Source organism: Ursus arctos, unplaced genomic scaffold, assembly GCF_023065955.2.
Source record: "Ursus arctos isolate Adak ecotype North America unplaced genomic scaffold, UrsArc2.0 scaffold_9, whole genome shotgun sequence".
Classification (NCBI taxonomy): Eukaryota; Metazoa; Chordata; class Mammalia; order Carnivora; family Ursidae; genus Ursus; species Ursus arctos.
This window is the reverse complement of record NW_026623111.1, coordinates 56815776-56837484: the sequence shown is the minus strand read 5'-3', so window position 1 is coordinate 56837484 and position 21709 is coordinate 56815776. Positions and strand designations below refer to the sequence as shown.

The 21709-nt window shown below is 38.9% G+C and overlaps 1 protein-coding gene across 3 annotated transcripts in view; it reads right to left on the bottom strand.

Moving 5' to 3' along the window:
• Window positions 1–17885, bottom strand: part of MTHFD2L (methylenetetrahydrofolate dehydrogenase (NADP+ dependent) 2 like) — a 124533-nt gene extending 106648 nt beyond the window's left edge. For 2 of the 3 annotated variants that reach the window (XM_044388184.3, XM_044388185.3), the window contains exons 1-2: window positions 17624–17885; window positions 438–622 (exon numbers count right to left, since the gene is read on the bottom strand). In XM_044388184.3, coding sequence (XP_044244119.2) covers window positions 438–622; window positions 17624–17763 — 325 coding nt within the window. In that variant the 5' untranslated portion in view covers window positions 17764–17885. Of the gene's footprint in view, window positions 1–437; window positions 623–15556; window positions 15587–17623 lie in introns of those variants that run through there. The other variant, XM_044388186.2, reaches the window with a different exon arrangement.
• Window positions 17886–21709: the final 3824 nt, after the last annotated feature.

The window sequence follows — 21709 nt, the reverse complement described above, 5'->3', positions numbered from 1 at the left end:
GGACCTTTTTTAAAAAATTGAAATATAGCTGACATACAATATTACAGTAGTTTTCACGGGTACAACCTGGTGATTTGACAAGTCTATTCATTTTGCTGCGCTCGTCACAAGTGTAGCTGCCACCTATCACCGTACAACCCTATTACAATACCATTAACTACATTTCCTATGCTGTGCCTAAAAATGGGCCCTTTAGATGTGCAGTGGTCCCCTGACATGTCACCATAGGATCTGAAATCACATTGAGTTAATTCAGTAAGAAAGCTGAAGAAAAAGATGAAGAAATGAACAGAAGCTTTGGTAACTAATCTCTAATAATAATAATAAATGTTATTCCAGTAGCACTTATTTGACAACTATCGTTGATAATGATCACCCTTTGGAGTAAAACCAGAACACATGATTGAGTAACAAGAACAACTAGGACGCATTCCCACCTACAGCAGAGGCAGCTCTGATCTTCTTCCGGACATACGTATGACTGGCTGGGTCATCGCCCACTAAAATGATACTGAGGTAAGGTCTTCTGTTCCCGAGGGAAATCCATGATTCCACACCTCTCTGTATTTCTTTCTGGACTTGTTTGGCCATTTCAGTTCCTGAGATAACAATGGCATCATGTCTGTGGAAAACAAAAGAATAAGTAGAGTACTAAAAATACAATAAGGAACATTCAGTCACATAAAGGTACGAGGTACAAGCGTGAACTACACATCTATGATTGTTCAATTGAGCAACCATCAATCAGTCCCTAGAGAAAGGCACAAAGAAATGCATGCATATATTGAAAAGGCTTTCTTGCTCTCCATGATCTCAAAGTCAAAAGTGGTGAACTAAGGTTGCTCTTACTCTGTGTTCATTTTTTTAAGGTATCTGATAAAGTATAAGATGGTTCTTTCTTCCTCCTGCCCCTGTCCTTTCCCTATTGAAAGGCCTGGTGAAAGCAACATCTGTATATAGCCCATGATTATTACACAAACACCAAAGGCAGGTCAATGAATATCATGAAGAAAGGGAAAGGAGGAGGGGGAAGAAGCAATAGAGAAAAAAGAGAAAAGGAAACCTTACAGCACCTGAATTCTTTCTAGTACCCTGTACACTTTTAATAGGGGCAGGCATCACGAGTATCAACCAACACAAACAAAATGCAAATTAGCTACCCTGTCAAAGAAGTCAATTGTCCTTTCTAAGAGGTATATACGTAACTACACCAAGAATATTCCATTTCATTCTGGCACCAGTGGTCCATAGTATCCCTCCAAGTTCATACAATTTTGACGTGAACATTGTTCTACCAAGAAGTGGTTCTGAAATGTGGTCTATGGATACACACACCAAAATTGCCTGGGAAGCTTGCTGAACTTACAGATTCCCATCCCCATGATTCAGAACAGCCTGAACTCTGGATGTCTAATAAATTCCCACAGATATTCTTGTGCATGACCATGTTCGAAAACCACTTCTTCAGTTCAACGCAAAAGCATTTTTTAAATATAAATTACCCGTAGGTAAACAGTTAACTGAGGAAATAAACTGATGAGACATTATAACTTTATAACTATAAGTAAACTCAACTTCTGTTTCTAATTTGTCTACTTTTCACTAAAAGTTTCATAGCTTTCAAGACAACAAAAATCATGGCAAGTTCAGTGTATCAATCTTGCTCCACCATCCTAATTTTATAAGAGCTTTATTGAAGTATAACTGACATAAAATATACAGCACATATTTAAAGTGTGCTATTTGATGTTTCACTATATGTTTATACTTGGGAAACTATCACCACAATCAAGCAAATGAAACGCTCAAAAGAATTCTGGTGCTCCTTGGTAATCTCGCCATTCTGCCATCCTTGCCCTATCCTCTTCTCCATCCCCAGTCAACCACTGATCTGCTTTCCATCACTATATATTAGTTTGTATTCTCACAAATTTTATAAAAATGGAATCATGCACTACACACTCCATTTTATCCAGCTCCTTTCACTCAGCATATTTAAGATTCATTCATGTCATTCCATGTATCAACGGTTCATTTCTTTTTATTGCTGAGTGGTTTTCCATTGTATGGATATACCAAAATTTGTTTATCTGTTCAATTGTTCATGGATATTTGTGTTGCTTCCAGTTTTTAGTCATGGCAAATAAAGCTGTAATAAACTCTCACGTACAAGCCATTGTACGCACATATCTTCTCTTGAGCAAATGCGTATGCGCGGAATGGCTGGGTCATAGGATAGGTATGTTTACATTTATAAGAATTTCTCAATCTGTTTTCCATAATGGTTGTGCCACTATACATTTCTACAGGCAGTATATGAGAGCTCCAGTTGCTCCACATACTTGCCATAATTTGGTATGGCTGGTCTTTCAAATTTTAGACATTCAACGGGCTATGTGGTGGTAGCTCACTGTGCTTTAAATTTGCATTTCCATGATGAATATTAATGTTAAGCATCTTTTCAGGTGCTTATTTATCATCTGGCCCTCTTCTTTCGTGAATTGTGCAATTTCATGTTTTGCCTATTGTTCTATAGGGTTTTCCCTTATTATTGAGTTTTGAGAGTTCTTCATACATCCTAGGTTCAAGTCTTTTACCAATATGTGATTTGAAATATTTTCTCCTAGTCTGCGCTTTGCCTTTTCATTCTCTTAATTGTGTCGTTGGAAGATGGGTTCTCAATCTTGATGTTCTTCTTTCAGTTTTCCTTTTATGGGGCAGGACTTTGGTGATGTGTATAAGAAATCTTTGCCTAACTCAAGGTCACAAAGGTTTTCTTCAATATTTCCTCCTAGACGTTTTATGGGTTCAGGTTACGCATTTAGTTCTATGATTTAGTTCTATCCCAACCCTAGTTTGATGGGACTTTATTTCAGGATATTATCAAATGCTTTTTTGTGTGTCTACAGAGATAATCATAGGATTACATGGTTTTTTTGTTTTAGCCTGTTAATATGATGAATTACATTGATTGATTTTCAAATGTTAAACCAATCTTGCATTGCTGGGATAAACCTCATTGGTCATGATGTGCCTATCCTTTCCAGATATTGGAGATTTCATCTAAAATTTTGTTAAATTTTTTGCATCTCTGTGCGTGAGAGGTATTTGTCTGTAGTTTTCTTGTCATGTCTTTGTATGGTTTTGGTATCAGGGTTACGCTGCCCTTGTAGAATGAGTTAGGAAATAGCCCATCCTCTTCAAAATTTCCAGAAGAGTTTGTGCAGAATTGGTATCATTTCTTCCTTAAACGGTCCTGGACTGTTCATTATGGAAAGGTTTAAAACTACAAATTTAAGTTCTTTAATACAGATGGCTATTCTGGCTATCTGCTGTTTCTTGAGTGAGCTTTTGTAGTTTGTGTCTTTGTGCATTCTAATGATTAGTACACAGTTATAATTATAGACTAAATCAAGATAAAATATTTACTTCTGACTTTAAAATTTTATCTTTCAAGATTAGATAACAAACTTTTTTCACTATTTACTATGAATTTCCAGTGCCCATATTTTACTAATTCATTTAAGTAACCTTTTAATTCTAAGAGAACAAGGTCCTCTTATATTAGAAAATACTAAAGGCTGCAGATATGGCAAATAATTCCTGCATGACTCACTTCTATGGGGTGGTAAAAAATAAATACTTTCCATAAATTAAATTGTGTCAGCAATATCGTTAGGGTAAAATACTATAGAAGCAGGTTTATCTACTAATATACTAAAATTCACTTTTATAAGAGAACACATGCATTTGTATTTTAAATTACAAAATCACCTGAGCTCCATGTTACATTTTATAGCACATGCATAGAAATGCTGCTAAGCTCCATGTTACATTTTATAGCACATGCATAGAAATGCTGCTGCTGATGTTTTATTAGTTGATTCTCTGTTACACACAATAATTTGTTCACAGGCTACTGTGAAACTGGCAATCACTGAATGTAATCCAGGATAATTACGTCTTAGATATTACAAAGCGGTGCGACCCTGAGAATGTCAGAGTTGACAATGGCATAAACTGATTCCTGGCTTCCACAGAGAGACAACCTATATACAGATTAAATTTGACTGCATCTTGTATGTTGGGATCTGAGAGAATGACAGGGCTTACTGTATAGCACTGATGTGCTAAGTGAGCTTGCTAATTATAGCTGACATCCTACAGCCTGGCTGAGTTGGTGTTTATGGGTAAACTCCCAGGAGACCACCACCCAATTATAAATAGGAACTTTGAGGATTTTTCCCGAGCAGCTGTCTTAGCCCATCGATTCCCTCAGTCCCTGCAGAGCCTCGGGAAGCCTGGCTCTAAGGGAGATAAAATATAAGGATAAACGGAGCAACCTGGAATTAGTGGAGGCCCAGAGGGTGGATGCCCATGTCAGTCCATATGTTGGAAGAACCAGTAAACACACACATTATCTTGCTCACATAGTCTTCAGTGCATAAACAAATGAGTATTGTTGAAAAATGTTAACTATCAATAACAGTGTAAATATTCAGGCATTAGAAGCATACTTCTCCCTGGATCGAGTCAATCTCTGCCAATCCATTTTCCACCCTGTGGCCAGAGTGAGTTTCCAAATTTTATAATGCCAGTTCCCTCTTAAAACTCCTCACTACAAGCTCATTGTTTATTAATTTAATTAATACATACTGAAAGTCTCCTATCTACCAGGCAGTATTCTAGGAAATATAAATAACAGTATACAAAACAAACTGCCCACTTTTATGTGAACTATAGTCTAGTTGAAGAAGACTTAAGTTTTTTTTATAAGAAGACAAAATTTTTTTAAAGGCAAATATTTCACATATCATTTGTGAAAAACAGAGGGAAAGGGCATATCTGGAAGCCAGCATTGTCATTTTAAAGATTTTATTCATTCATTCGTTCTTTCATTCATTCATTTAGAGAGACTGTGCGTGCGAGCAGGGGGAAGGGCAGAGGGAGACGGAGAGATGGGAATCTTGAGCAGACTCTGCACTGAGCACAAGCCGATGCAGGGCTCAGTCTCATCATGACTCTTAAGATCATGACCTGAGCAGAAACCAAGAGCTGGACACTTAACCAACTGGGCCACCCAGGCGCCCCAGAGAGTTGTCATTTTATATAGATGGGTTAGGTGTCTCTTCTCTGATCAGTCAGGTGATATTTTATCATAAATGAAGGAAATGATGGAATATGTCATATGGCTATCTGGATAGAATAATGCTAGGCGAAAGGAAGTGCGGAGCAAGTACTTCAGGCAGGAGTGTGCCTGGCACAGTTGCTGAATGGCAAGTAGGTCAGTGGCTGCAGTGGACACAAGTGTACCAGGATAGGACAAAGTCAGAGAAGTCAGGGAACATCAGACCTTCAAAAGGATGTTGGCTTCTACCGTGAGGTAGGAAGCCATTTGGCGATTTTGTGGAGTGCTATGACCCAATTTTCATTATTCAATCACTAGTGAAAATGTGGAGGACAGACTATGGGAGCAAGGGGGGAGCGGGGGCATCAATAAGAGGCTAGTATGGTATCCCAGGCAAGAGGTGAGGGTGGCTTGGACAAAGAAGGCCGTAGTGGAGGTGCAAAGCGGTCTGATTCTGAGTTAATTTGGAGGATGAAGCCACTCGATTTACTGAGACTGGGTGTAGGGAATGAGAAGAAGAAGTCAAATATGACTCCAACATTTTGGACCAGAAAAACTGACAAAAAGGGAGTTTTAACTAAAATCCAAATTTCCTGTAGCTTACAAGCCCCTACGTGAGCTTTCTTTTGCCTCTGCTAAAGAACACTACGCTTGCCAAGTCCCACATCACACGCAGCTGCATTTCAATTTACCCATTGGGCCAGGTTGCTGTTTCTGGGCCTTCACATACACTACTCCCTCTTCCTGAAACACCCTTCTTTCTTCTTCTGATCTCCCCAGTGTCCTAGTAAGTCTGTTCCTCCTTCACTCCCACACATTCCTCAAGTCTCAGCTTGGAAGGACCTCTGGGAAATGTTCTCTGACCCCTTCTCCCTGGGGAACTGCCTCTGCCATGAGCCCCCACAGCACACCACTCTGACCCTTCTGTCATATGGCAAATCCTTATTGAAACCACTGCCCCACACCCCTATGCGGACACACTGTACTCGAAGCTGTGTGGGGCAGGAAGTTTATATTTACTACAATGTCCTTAATACCAAAGAGGATTTTGCACATTGTATGGGTTTACTAAATATTTGTGGAATTATCAGCGTTAAAATGTTCATTGTATTATAATTTGTTGGAATTCATATGCTGCCACTGAAAACAGCAATTGCAAAAACAGCAATATGTGAAAATATTCTGCATAAAGTCAATTGAAAATGAGATGAAAAGTTCCAGGTACATAATTTCAAACTTAAAATGTGCCTGCATTTGGCTAAAGATTAAAAAGGAATATGTAACGTAAAACTGTGAGACAGGCAGTATTCTGGATATTTATCCATCTTGAAATGTTTTTTAAATGTTATCAAAAGAGATCTTCTTGAATTATATTAAGAACAGATAGAAAATACCTATAAAACATATAAAAATTAACAATTAACAACCTTACCACCCAGTTTACAGTATCACCAAAATCATTTGTAACCCTCCTCTACCCAAACCCTATCCTCTCCCAGGGTTAAGCACTAACCTGAAACGTGGGCTTATAATTCCATTGCTTTCCTTTAGCATCCTATGTTTGTAACTCTAAACATTAAAGATATAATAACATACACGATATATAAACTGAAATATATACATGTTTCTTACAGGTACATACACCAGAATGGAACTGCTGATTACAGGATACAAATATGTTTATGCCGACTTGTTTTCCAAAGCTGCTGCCCTAATTCACAAGCCCACCAGCGGCTCTGCTGCTCTACTTCCTTGACACTGTCAAAATTTTTAACTAAACCAATTAGTTAAATGGCATTTAATTGTGCTCATAATATCCACTTCCCTAATTACTGGAGGTTGAACGTCTTGCAGGTTAATTGGCCATCTGGAGCTCCTCGCCTATGGAATGCCTGTTCATCACTTTTGACATTTTTCTAATGAACTATTAATCTGTGTCTAATTTGTAGTTGTTATTTACACATTCTGAACACTAACCTTAGGTCTGTGTATCAGGTATCACCATTATGTGGCTTGTCTTTTTACTTATTTTATGATTACATTGGATGAAAAGTTCTTAATTCTAATGAAAAACTCAACCATTTTTGCCTCTGGTTTGCACAAAAAGTGCAAATTCTGACAAAATTTCTGTCATAGTTTCACTCATTTGTGGAACATAAGGAGTAGCAGGAAGATAGGTAGGAAAAGATCGGAGGGAAGAATGAAGGGGCGGTAAACAGAAGGGGGAATGAACCATGAGAGACTGTGGACTCTGGGAAACAAACTGAGGGCTTCAGAGGGGAGGGATGGGGGATTGGGACAGGCCGGTGATGGGTAGTAAGGAGGGCACGTATTGCATGGTGCACTGGGTGTTATACACAAGTAATGAATCATGGAACATTACATCAAAAACTAATGATGTACTGTATGATGACTAACATATCATAATAAAATTTTTTTTAAAAAAAATTTCTGTCATAGAATACAACAGGACTCAGCTGATGAAACAAACTGGCTAACAAATTGCCAGGAACATTCTCTATAGACTAGATTTTAAAATCCCACAGTATGGTATTTAAGCACGTGTAAAGTGGTTCTCGAGCCTCAGTGAAGAACCACTTCTTTAGGCCCCCATCACTCTAGAGCAGGAATAACCACTCTAGTATTCCCGACAGAGGGTCAGTCCCTTTCCATATGAAGAAACCTATGAAACATATGCACGTGAAACCCTTAGAGCTGTGTGCAAACAAGCTATAATCTACTAACTAAAGTGTGAACCCCAAACAAAATTAGCAAATAATGTACACATAAACCCAGCTACTGTAACTCAATTGCAAGCCTTATTAGGTTTATTTTGAATACAAAAAAACACATATTTTATCATGGCAGAATGTACTCTCCTCACTGCCTATATCAGATTTTAGAAATAAATGTGAAAATTTATCACGTAAATTAGTCTAAAAGGCCTAAAATTGTTGCATTTTGTTCAAAATCTGTTGGAAATAGCCTATCAACACATTCAAAAAATACACCAAGGACACTGGAAAGGGGACTTGAAATCTGAAACTTTTAGTGAATTGCAGTCACTGGACCAAAGCTTATAAACAGAAATGTATCCCTTCAAAAGCAAGGGAAGAAATCTACCCCTTCAAAAGCATGAGAAGGAATATAAGAACTAATTTAACAAGAATGGCTTAAACAATATAAAAGCAATTCTGAAAGTCTATTGTTGTGGGTTGAATTGTGTCTCCCAAATCCTAGTCCTTTGTACCTGTGATTGTGACCTCATCTGGAAATAAGGTATCTGTGAATCCAATTAAGATGCAGGATGAGGATGAGGTCATACTGGAGTCGAGTGGGCCCTGAATCCAATAATCCACTTGACCACAGAGGCAGAGATTAGAGTCATGCTGCCACAGACCAAGGAAAACTAAGGATTGCCAGCAAGAAGGGGAGAGGAGAGCAAGGCTCTGCGGATACCTTGATTTCAGTCTTCTAGCCTCCAGAAGTGTGAGGCTCATTTTCTGTTTTAAACCATCTAGTTTGTGGTACTTTGCTTATGGCAGCCTTAGTAAACAAATACATCTGTAATCCTAATTTAAAATATTGCAATTTGTGGGAAGAATCTTTTGATGGAGCTATATTTTCATTGAATACATTTATATTTTGGAATGTAATGGCATATAATTGAGAAGACCTATAATTTTACTGCATCTAAACATGGAAAATTTTAAGATAAATAAATAAACGTGGCAAAGTATTTTAAAAGATACAACTTCTGTGATGACATTTAACATAAGTATTTGTCAAAGAAAGATACTCTGAAAGGAGACACAAAGACAGCAACTGTGAAACATTTAGGCTAAAATATCTTCACATTTCAATACAAAAAAAAAAACTAGAATTGAGACTATGTTCCATTTAGCAGTTTGCTCTGAGCTTAACAGGACTTTAGTACCTGTAGAGAAAGTACCTTGAAAACTAAAAATATATTGTCTAAAGAAAAGAATAATTTGCAACTTTTAAAAAAACTGCAGCAAATTTTTAAATTAAGCATAAGATCTTTTTTTTTCCAGAAAATGATCAATGTCAAGGTATTAAACATATGGCTAAGAAACTGATCCAAGAATATGTACCAAGAACTCAGCATGTGTTGAAAGTTAGTAGTCACTTAATTAGCATAAAAATTGAAATATAAAAATCAAAAATTTTCAATTGTTTTAACGTATAGGGATATAAATTAACTTTTAAAATGTTAATTTTGAAAATAGCTTTGAACAGGACTTTTATAGGTCCTAAAATATTTGTAAGTCAGTAAAATATTCCAAATATGCAACTCCCATTATTTTTTTTTTAAGATTTCATTTATTTGAGAGAGAGAGAAAGAACACAAACAGGGAGGGGCAGAGGGAGAGGAACAAGCAGACTCCATGCTGAACAGAGAGCCCAACAGCGGGGCTTGATCCCAGGACCCTGAAATCATGACCTGAGGCAAAGGCAGATGCTTAACTGACTGAGCCACCCAGGCACTCAACAAAATTTTCATTATTTTAACATGTCTTTTTACTCTTAAAAAAATTACATAGTCACATTGTCATTAATACACACCAAAAGTGCAGTCAATTTAACCCTAAGATATTTTTCACCCAATGCACCCTGTCATTACTTGCTCAGGTGACATTTCCTGAACAGGTCATGTGGCAAGGGACCCCCAAAGAAGGCAGGACAAAGGGCTCTTCCTTCAGTATTCTCCTCCCATTGCACTAACTTCGGCCTCATTAAAAAGCAATAAATCACAGCGAGGGGGTGGGGGTGGTGAGTAGGAGGGCAGAATAATGCATTACAAATTACTTACCCCAACCCAGAAGTCAGCCCTGGTTCACCATTAAGTGTAAAAGATTTCAAAATGGAGCAAGCAAGCCTAAGAGAGTCTCTCTAAAATTGTGTGGAAAGGCTGTAGGGAGGAATTTATGCAGGTCCTCATTGGAAGAACTCAGCTTTTTGCCAGCTACTCGCTCTCAGCCTAGACTTAACCCCCTCAACTCGAATCCCTCATTTGCATATTAACCCAAACAATCCCATTAATCTAGTTTCAATCTGTTTTGCATTGAGGACCTAAAGGAGAACTGCACTTGGGACCCTTGCCTTTATAATAATTTATAATTGTGCACTTCTAACCCTTGCCCTCTTTGTCTTCCTCACAACATGAATCAGATTTCTACCTGAATCTGGGTCTCCCAAATTGCAATTCTAATTGCCCAAATAAATGCCTGTTTGCTTACATTTCCACTGAATTCTTTCTCCGATGACAGGAGCTATAAGGTTGGACAAGTAACTGTTCTGAAAGGAATGCAATTTCCTTATCTACATAATGGGAATGTTCTCTGTTTAACTCACAGAAAAGGATTTGGCTAAATGTTGACTGGCTGATTTGAAAACATTGCTATTTTAAGTGACAGATGGTGACATACTCAAATAACCAAGCAGCAATATGAAACCAGAAAGCCATCATTTCATGTTGTTTCCATGAGCTTGTTTATTTCTCTATATTTTCCAGGAAATAAACTGCAACCATCCTAATTTATGGTTACTAGAACAAAATGTACTATTTAATTAACTAAAGCAAAGTAGTAAATAGAAGAAAAAAAATCACTACTTTTTCTTGGGTATTAAAATACTCCTTCATAAAATAGTAAAATAACAACAAATAAAATGTACCCAAAATCAGCAGTATATTTAATTTGTATACTTGGCATCTCGCTTCTGCACTAGGTTTCAATCTCATTTTCAACCACAACTTTAAACAGGGCTACAATGGACTGTTTTATGATCTATAAAGATAAAAAAAAAAAGTCTAATACCATCATTAGCAATTCAAATTTCTCTGCAGGTCATACCATAGCTTAATCGCTGTGTATTTTAGGGCCTCACTTGGAGATTTTGAGTCTGAATAAGTACAACAGAAATGAAACCCTAGGGAACCAGGGCAAAATTATATATTGATTAAAACCAATCACTAGGACTAGGGAGCCTTTTGAAGTAAATAAATTTTTTGAAAGTGAATAAATACTTAGGAATGTTAAGTTTAAGGAATTTTAAAAACATTTCATTTCACATCCTAAATACTATACTTAACACCTTAAAGTTATTTTATCAGGGATACCGTTGTAAAAATCAATATAAACAAAACCTAAAAGCAAGTTGTTTTCATTTTGCATAATTCTGTTAATCAGTTTTGCAATTTATCTCTTTCAGGTCCCTAACCTCTAAATTAGAACATCAGTAGCCACCTAAACAACATTCATGCTTTTTTTTAGAATCTTAAATGCTAAGTTTTATACCATAAGAACCCTTGGGCAGTCTGCTGAATCATATGGACAGCTTCCCAGAACAATCTTTTTGAATGTTTAATATAAAATACACAGGTTTACAAGGAAACCAGTTTTATTGAAGTACGGCTATCGCTTTTGTTTTTAAAGCATTAAAGAACAGCATCTATTGGCAGGTCTAATAACTACTATAATAACAAAGCGGTGAGAGTGTATAGGATGTTTTGAGATCTCTGCATCAACTCTGTAATATTTAAGTATCTGTGGTTTTTACTGGCAATATCTCAAATACTGCTAATACTGCTGTGGTGTTGCCAACATTTACAACTGAAGAAAATGCTAAATTTGTTAGAGGTTAGTCATCTTCCATCTAAGTTTATGGATCCCCTAAAATCTATCCATAAAGTCTTAGGTTAAAACACCCTTCATGGATGCCTGGGTAGCTCAGTCGGTTAAGCGGCTGCCTTCGATACAGGTCATGATCCCAGGGCCCTGGGATTGAGTCCCGCATGAGATTCCCTGCTTAGCGAGGAATCTGCTTCTCCCTTTGCCTGCTACTCCCCCTGCTTGTGCATGTGCTCTCTCCCTGACAAATTAATAAATAAATTCTTTAAAAAAAGAGACAGAGAAAGAAAAAAAAGTACCCTTCATTAACAGAATCTGACAAGATAATTTTTAAGATTTATATGCAAAATTAGCTTTCTTGATTCACAAAAGTTCTACGAGATTTAATAAATGTTTTCAAAAACAGGAACAATAGTGAGATATGTCAATAATTATAAATTGCTTATAGAGAAAGCACTGGGTAGATCATTAAGGTTCAAACCCTGTCTTCACCATTTATTTACTGTTAACATGGGCAAGTTACTTAGTTTCTCTAAGTCTCAATCACCCAAACTATTAGGAATACTAATAGTCTACTTTAGCTGTTTTGAGGATAAAAGGATATTCTTATGCAAAAAATCTCAGCAAACTGCTTAGTAAAGGTTCACTGAATACTAATAAGCACTGAATACTAATAAGAATTTATTTTTCAACAACACAACTGGATTAAAGTCAAGATGATATTCATTGCAGTTATTCATAAATAACCAAAGCAGGGAGGGGACATCTATTTTATTTTTTTTTTAATTTTTAAAAATTTAAATTCAATTAATTAACACATAATGTATTATTAGTTTCAGAGGTAGAGGTCAGTGATTCATCAGTCTTATACGATACCTAGTGCTCATTACATCACATGCCTTCCTTAATGTCCAACACCCAGTTACCCCATCCCCCCACTCCCCTCCTCTCCAGCAACCCTGTTTGTTTCCCATGATTAAGAGTCTCTTATGTTTTGTCTCCCTCTCTGATTTCATCTTGTTTTATATGATCTCACTCATATGTGGAACTTAAGAAACAAAACAGAGGATCATAGGGGAGAGAGGGACATCTATTTTAAACTATATATGCCCCAACTTTAGAATTACGAATCTTTGGATAGTCTTTGGTTCTAGGCACACTCTTTATTGTGAGTAATCACAGAAACCTTCATAATCATTGATCATTTTCAGGTCATTAGGTGAACAAACCTTGCTGGTATGATGTTGACAAGAACATGACCTGAATCTGAGAGTAAATTATTTCATATGTTCTAAGAACTAGACACTGAACAATACCAAGATGGTTATGTAAGTTATGACCAACTGACTTAATGTAATATAACGCAGCCAATAAAATGTTAGTAAAAACAGCAACACAGAAAACAAACATGACGTAATGTAAAGTGAGCAGTTCGGATAAGCATTCTTGGATAACATCCAACCCTGAGTTCTTTGACACTAATTTAGGTTTAGATTATGTTCCACTCTGACCACAAAGTTTCTATCTTTTAAGTATTTTTTGTCTGGTCCAAACGGCACCTAATAGCAAATCTCATTTACTACTAATCATTAATTTATCCCACTCGTTGACAGTTCAAATTTCTCCCAAGTTCCAAGCTCCCTCCACAACTTAATCATCTCCAAGCCAAACTATTTTAAAACCTGCCATTGGGCTCCACAGAATTCCAGGAGAGTATGTTACCATAGAAACTTATGTGTTTTTGTTTTTTCCTGTTTTTATCACCCAACCAAGGTATTAACAGGAAAAAATAACATTTGAAAAACAAAGATTCAGGTCATTAAAGAAACTGCTTACTGTTTCCTAACACCATGACTGAGTAACAAGATGTGACATTAATACTAGTCTTTTTTCATCTCTTGACCCATCTTAATAGGAAAACTTGATTTTGGAGACACTACACTAGAACACATTATCTCTAAACAGCTGGGACACATACATAAAACTCAGATATAGATACTAAATGGTAAAACATGTAGGTTCTAAATTTAAAATGACATTAGAAACTGCTTAGAAATCAACATTGTAGCCAGTTATCTCATTAGATAGGTAAAGCATTAAGATAGGAAAACCACACTATCACATTTCCGGACAAAATTTGATTTTGAGAAACTGCTTTTGCTCGTCATTGGAACTAACTCTTATCTTGGTTGAAATCAGTCTATGAGGGGCGCCTGGGTGGCACAGCGGTTAAGTGTCTGCCTTCGGCTCAGGGCGTGATCCTGGCGTTATGGGATCGAGCCCCACATCAGGCTCTTCCGCTATGAGCCTGCTTCTTCCTCTCCCACTCCCCTTGCTTGTGTTCCCTCTCTCGCTGGATGTCTCTATCTCTGTCGAATAAATAAAATAAAATCTTTAAAAAAAAAAAAGAAAAAGAAATCAGTCTATGAAAAATCAGCTTTAGTAATGGTCCTAACTAGAGTCCGGGTCCTTCAAGCTTCACATGAGGATAAAAGGATCTTTACATCAAATAATTCTATTGCAGAGAAAAAAATATTGAATGAGTACTAGAGGGGAGAGTCTGAATAAAACTGAACAGCCTTACTGATAAAACTTGGTCTTTTTTCAATTATAAAATTCAACTACTCCCTCTACAAGACATGAATATTTAACTAACATAAACCAGTATCTTCTAATAGCTCCAAAATTGTAGCGATTGGTTTTTTTTGTTTGTTTTAATGCTGGTCTACCTGCAAAAACTATAAAGCCACTGGCAATGAGACATAAAGAAAGGTGAGGTTTCTATCAAGAGCTGTAGGCCGGACACAAAATTTTACAAATACTAAAAGGATCACAGCAGGATCAGGAGACAAAAGAGAATCTGCCAAATTAATGACTTTAGGAATCACTTTGCCACAGGATAAACATGGAACAAACGCTTAGGATATCCATTTAATTATTGAAAATGAGTTCAGGTAGGATGATCTAAGCAGCATTTGGGAAGTCCCTGTTGTAGGATACCTGAAAATCTGCTTTGACCATGGCATTAATGTACAAGACGTGTAACCTCCCCTCCAAATGGGAAATGCTACTGCCAGGCTCCATAAACCGAAAGCACTGGGCCAAAGATTCATGTGATATTTATAATCCAGGGACGCTTTGATTTGTAAACTCACACAGAAAGGCAAAAATAGCAAAAATTTAATCACTAAATTTTTTTTATTTTTAACTTTTTGGCTGTTTAGATAATTCATTTCAAGAAACAATAAGCTGTTAACAAATATAAGGGCTTATTTATTTCTTTGACAGTAAATATATTTTCTTCCAATTAATAAGCTCTAATTTCTCATGAGGAAATAAGAAAAAAACTCACTGTAAATCTTAAAAATGAGAGAGAACTTAAATGATACTTCAAGATTTTGTAAATTTCAATTCTGTCAAAGATTATTTCTTGAAATCCCAATTAAAGAAAATACTTCATTAAAGTACTTATATGTTCCATTAGTATAGGTATCTAGTCAAAAATATGAAAAATAATCAAAAATGCTTTTTCACTTTTCATTTAAGGCTCTATTTGGCTCAGAAACTGGCAATAAATCTGTTAATTTAAAACAAAGTTTATCAGACTCAAAGATAATTTTCAATAAAAATAACACTAAGGCTCAAATTCCAAGTCAATAGGAATGATGTCAGATTAAACCACGTTCACCATGAAGAACTAGACAAATAAGGTGTAACTACATATTAAAAAAGATGACTGAGGATGGGGACAAGTGGGGAGGCAGACAGTGGCGACCTCTGGAAGATGGAATCTCTTCTCTCTGCTGGTCCTAGAAGAGAAAAGAGACACCAATAAGCATCAACACACTGTCCGAATTCCTCCCCACCCGAGACCCAACAGTCCACAGGTGTTTCTCAACCTGACAGCCAACTTCACCTTCAAATATGGTATTCAGTGCCAAGAGGATGTCAAAAATACCACCCTATCCTAACCTGATTAGCACTGTTTTAAGAAAATAAAAACTATCAAAAGTATTATTTATTTTTATAGTCATAACCTGTATCAAATGGGGCCGAAAGCAGCAGGGTTTAAAGTAATACTTCTTTATATTAAGAATAGCTTTCCAGGGAGGCCTGGTGGCTCAGTCCATTAAGGGGTTAAGCGTCTGCCTGTCTGCCTGCCTGTCTGCCTTCTAAGGCTCAGGTCAGGATCCCAGGGTCCTGGGATGGAGTCCCTCATCCAGCTCCAGGCTCAGCTGGGAGTCTGCTTCCCCCTCTGCCTGCCTCTCCCCCTGTTTGTGCGTGCACTCTCTCTCTCTGACAAATAAATAAATAAAATCTTAAAAAAACAATAGCTTTCCAAATTGTTGCATTCAACTATTTTAAAGAGACCATTAAATACAATTTAAAAGATCTGATTTATCCCTTTGCTCGTGCAGGTGTGTACAAAGCACGGGGCTACCAGGAAATTTTGGGTTATAACTGTTGTGACTCCCATTCAATGTACACGGAGAGGATGAGGTGATGGGTTCTTTACATCAAGCTGACAAAGGAAAATTCATCAATTTACACAATCTGGAAAAGGCTATTCTCACTGGAAAGACGCCCTAAAACAACTGAAATTCAAAAAATAGAGTGACTATAGTACATAATTTAATTCTGCAATTCAAACAGAATTCTACAAAATCTGCTTTTTCCTAGGTAGTACAGCTGGTTATTCCAAACCAACTGGCAAATTCTTTCAGACACCAGAGAGCTTCATTAACCAGAACTCAGAATCAGTTATATTCTCACATATCCTTATGGAAGACCTAATCGACAGAAACTACATCTAAAGCAAACCCTACTGGAAATATATATATTTTTTGTTTTAGTCACTCACGACTGAGAACTAAATATATGTATAAAATGGGAACTAATCAATTTAAATTAAATAAGCAGTAGTTATGTTTCCACATTACTGATTATTACTTTCTTCCAAGTACTGTGTTGCTCACTGACGATACACAAAGATGAAAAAGACAATCTCTGAGCTCGTAGAACTGCAGTGAACACGCGTTACTGGAAGCCCTCAAAGTCTGAAAACAGAATCTCTTCTGGACTCACTGGCTCTGGGTCAAGGGAATATATTTTTAGATGCTTAGGTCTGAGTCTGCAACTCCAACAAGTAGAAGGCGAAAAAGTGAAGAGTTTGGGGCACCACTGTGCAGAAGAGCTAAAACCGTACCACTTTGAGTCCGTGCAATGCACTAGACAGCAAGGGGATCCAAAGAGATGCAATGATTGATTAGTTCAATCTTAGACTGAAGAGGTTTGGGAAGCGCCATACAGAAAAGACTGATTAATCAAGATTAATATCTGATTTTGAGTGGGAAAGACCTCAGAATTACCATCAACAAAAGAATTCAGAAACTCAAAACACTAGTAAACCATCTAGACTACGTTCACGCCTTTGTTTATGAAACACAACAATAACCCAAACAAAAGCAACTAGCTGAAACAAGCAGACCACCTGTTTCCACCGCACCTTTCCTGAGGGCCTCAACTGTCTTCCTAAACCACTCCACTGTACCTTCCGCAAAGCAGGAATATTCTGGCATCAGAGCCCAAAGCCGACCACGTCCTAGTTGCCCGAACTGAGGTCGACCCGACCTGCCCGCAAGGCCCGCAAGGCCAAGTTCGGAGCCTAGGCAGGCCTCGCCCCCAGCCCCGCAGCGCCGCGCGGCTGCCCTAGCCTCTGGCCTGACGCGGGAGAGCTCGGCAGGCGCCAGAGGCCCACGCCCCGCCGCCCCTCCCGCAGCCCGCGGCTCCGCACGCGCCGGCACCCACAGCCGAGGACAGCGAGCGTCCTGCGCGCCCGTACCTCACGCCGCTGCTCCGAAAGCCGCGGAACACGCGCCTGGCTGCTACCGGCACCCCCGACAGCACGGCGCTCCCGCCCTGCGCCGGCACGCGGCTTAGACTGCCACCAAGGAGGGAGAAGCCGCGGGCCGGGGCTGCCATGGCCGCGAATCGTCGGCTTCCGGACGGAGGCTCCGCCTCCCGCCGCTGCCGTCCTCGCAGCTGCACACTGGGCTCCGCCCCCACCCGGCCCGGCCGGAGAGCCGGTCGCTCCAGCAGCCGGCTTCGGGCGCCATGCCGGGGCGGGGCCGGGAGCCAAGCTCAGGGCTGGGGGCGGGGCCTAGAGGACCGGGAGGCGGGGCCAGGAACCGAGCTCGGTACCGGTCGGGGACGGGGCCTAAGAAACTCTGGGACAGTCCGGGGGCGGGGACGGGGCTGGCACCTCAGCCCCAGACTGAGCCAAGTATGCGGGGCAGGGGGTACCACCCTGAGACTGGCGGTTTGCCGTGTGACTTCTCACCCACCCCTTATACCTCTGGTCTTCCTATAGTGAGGACACAGGTAAGGCGTCTGAATTATTCAGTGCAAGCAGCATGCCTCTCTTACCCTAGCCAGAGCTGTCCTAACACCTCGGAGGCTATGTGGAATTGGTTTACAGCCAGACGCATGTTAACCGCTTCTTTGCTTCCTACTCCTTTAGTGCTATCTTGGAATACCTGGGAGCTGGAGAGAGAAACAAAGGTGTGAGTGTGGAGGGAGGAGGGGGACCTAGCTGAAGTAAGGCCTGAACTTCAGGATTTGTATGGCTCTACCTTATCTCCACTTTGGGGAGGAAAAAATGACCAATGTCTATCATTTTCCAGAGTTGACGACCAAGTTAACACAGCTTAAGAACCTTCATTGTGTGGTGAATTGACAACTAAGAATGATGAGGTAACAGAAGGCTAGCTGAAAGCAAAGCAGAAGCCTACACCCTCCAACCTCCCCCTACCCCCCCCCACTTCTGGGTGGGACTTAAGTGACATTCTTCCAGGAAGCCCCCAACCATATCAGTGTTAATGCCTTGCTTGAGGGAGAAACAACCTTAACTTGACAATGGCAAGGCCTCTGGTTTCCTTTGAGTCTTCTTTAACATATGAAAGTACTTTCTCACCCTCCCTTTTTCCTTACCTCCCCCAATCCCATAGTGTATAATCAGCCACCCCTCACAACCCGGGGCAGCAGCTCTTTCTGCCCATGGATCCTGTCCCCATGCTTTACTAAACCACCATTTTGCACCAAAGACGTCTCAAGAATTCTTTCTTGGTTGTCAGCTCCGGACTCCACCCCACTGAATTTCACCTATATTATAAAACTACATCAAGGAGCAAGCAAAATATCAACTTCCTCTGAAAAAGTAAAAGTCAGACTGGCCATTCACTATACTGGGATATGTTAAAAGACAAATTGAAGCATATTTTTAAAAATTAAGAGTTTCTTTGAGCAAAAATCAATCGGAATCAGGCAGCATCCAATCTAGCAGATTGAAAGGCGCTTTGAGGAGCTGACAAAATGAAAGACTTTTCTGGGCAGAAGGAAGCAAGAACACGAAAGTTACACTAGCAAAAAACGTGGGTTTGTTATGGCAAAGTTACTTTCCTTTAGGGAATGGCAGAGATCTATCAGGCACAATACCTAACTAGTGTTGATCAGGTGATTCCTGATTGCTGGTTTAAGATTCCATATCTAGGACAAAGGAAACTAATGGGGAGGAAGAATATGGGAGAACCTTCTAGCTAGACTTAGAATCAAAATGACATGAGACAGAGTACCAGGAGAAAATCAAATTTAACAGCATATGTACAGAGGATCAAAATGAAATTTAATAGCATGCATATGGGGAAAGCACACAGACATGGAAATTCCAAAGACAGGCAACATGATACTTATATGAGCTAAGGAGAGGGGTAGGGGTCTGAAGATACAGAGGGAGAGAGACCACTAGCAGGAAGGTGAAAGGAGATGTTTGAAAAACAAAGATGCCCTATTACGTAGATAAGTTTCTTAGGTAAAGAGGAATCTGTATTAATACCTCTCTTCCTGGTAAGGCAGGCAGTTGAGGGGTAGGTAAAAAGCTTTTTCTGAATCTGCTGGGTTTGGATTGTTTTTAACTCAAAACAGTGTTCAAGCCAAAGTGGCCCGTCTTGGGGTGGCCTGCCCTTGGCCTCTACACTAATTAAGTCTCAGTTTGCTGAAGTGGCGCTTAGCATCAACAACTCCATTTTGGACCTATTATTTTTTTGTGTTTTTTTTTTTAAACAAATAACAGACACAGATAAAAGATAGATAAAACCAGCTGCAGAGGTAAAGGAAACAGTATTTCTCCCATGGTCAGGCTGCAGCTGTGACATATCACAATCCCTTTGGCCACTGCTCTTACTTAGAATCCTTGTTCTCTAAAATCGTGTCAGAAAATTTTCTGTTCAAAATCGTATCAATAAGAATGAAACATCCTATTCTTCCCATTCTGCATGATCTAAGTCAATTTCAAACAAAGCAGCAGCCTTTATTTGCAACCTACCTAAAAAGCTTCAGATGAGGGATTTCTGAACACATACCACATCTATCTTAACTTTATCAATTCCGAGGAATAGGCCCCTGAGTCCACTTTGCAGTCCAACCTTATGTTGACCCCTTTACACACAGCTTTTTTCTGCTTTGAGCCTACCAAAATATTGCTTTATGTAAATTTCACCTAACCTCTACCCTTCCCTAAATCTTATAATAGCAACCAGGAGTGATTATCCTACAGAAGAGATTCCAGCCCAGAAGTAGTTATCAGTCTAGCAACATAGGCAGTATTCTGTGCTCTATGTGGGATGCAGGAAGGCCTGCCCTTCAAGAAGTCGAGTACCACACAGTCCACTTCTTTTACATCCCCGTTGTACCTAGCATAGCATTGAGCAAAGAGGAGGTGTTCAGTAATTTCTTAAACATTAATTTATGAAGGTTTATAAGGAATCCATTTACACCACCACATTTCAAAACATAACCACATCATTTCAAAGCCTTCTTTAATCATCTGGCCTTGCAAAGAATATGTAACTGTCTTATATATAGATACATTGATCATTGTTCTTCCCCTTCCTCTGTCTCAAGCCAGAGCCTAGACAGCTCCTTCTTTCTCTCTCTTCACACACGAACAGTATATACGTCTTACTAATGAGCAACCTAAATTATATTCCACTCAAAATAAACTATCACTGTGAAGGGAAGAAAAAAAAATTCTCTATCCTCAAGGTCCTCCAATTGAACTAAGAATTAAATTTACATGAGACAAGTTAGCAGGAGAAAAAACAACAACGTTTTATGATATGTGCTCAGAGGCCCAATTATAAAATTGAGACATAAAGAAATGACCAAAGCAGGCAGTTTTTATACATTTTAGACAGAGATGATAAATTGTTGAGGAATTCATGGGATACGGAAAGCAGGTGTTTGGACTGAAGTAGTAGACTAGTAAAAAGTAATAAGGTTTATTTCTGCAGCTTTTTTTACTTTAAAATCATTATCTCTGGTGATAAGGATGTCTTTTTACTTCTTAGTGTAAGGAGGTTACTTTCATATGAGAGATTTGTTTTCTGCTTTCAAGGAGGCAGACGAAGGTTTGAGTGTCCTTGTACTGGTTGTTTCTTAAGTAATTTTTATTTAAAATAATCAATATGCCAAAGTGGTCCCTGTAGCTGTTTCATTAAAGTCATCTTGAGGGAAAAGCCTGCATCAAGCAGAGGAAGCCCACTGCCCTGTCATCTAAAGGTAACCCCACTAAACAGGTCTACCTACTATCTAATCTCAACGTGTCCTCCATGGCATTATCCCCAGAGCCTAGTCCAATGGGTAGCACACACTAAGTCCTCACGAAATATCTGTTAAATGAATGAATGAATGAATGAATGAATTGGACTTAGACTCAGCAGGAATGGGATGAAATGCCCAAGGAACTCCAAAAGGGCCACCTCTGAGGAGATTTGGACAGAGCTGCTACTCCTACCAGAGATGTGGAGTACGTAACTGCACTTTTCCCAAAGATTTTTAAGTACACCAGAAAATGTATATGGTAAGCTATTGC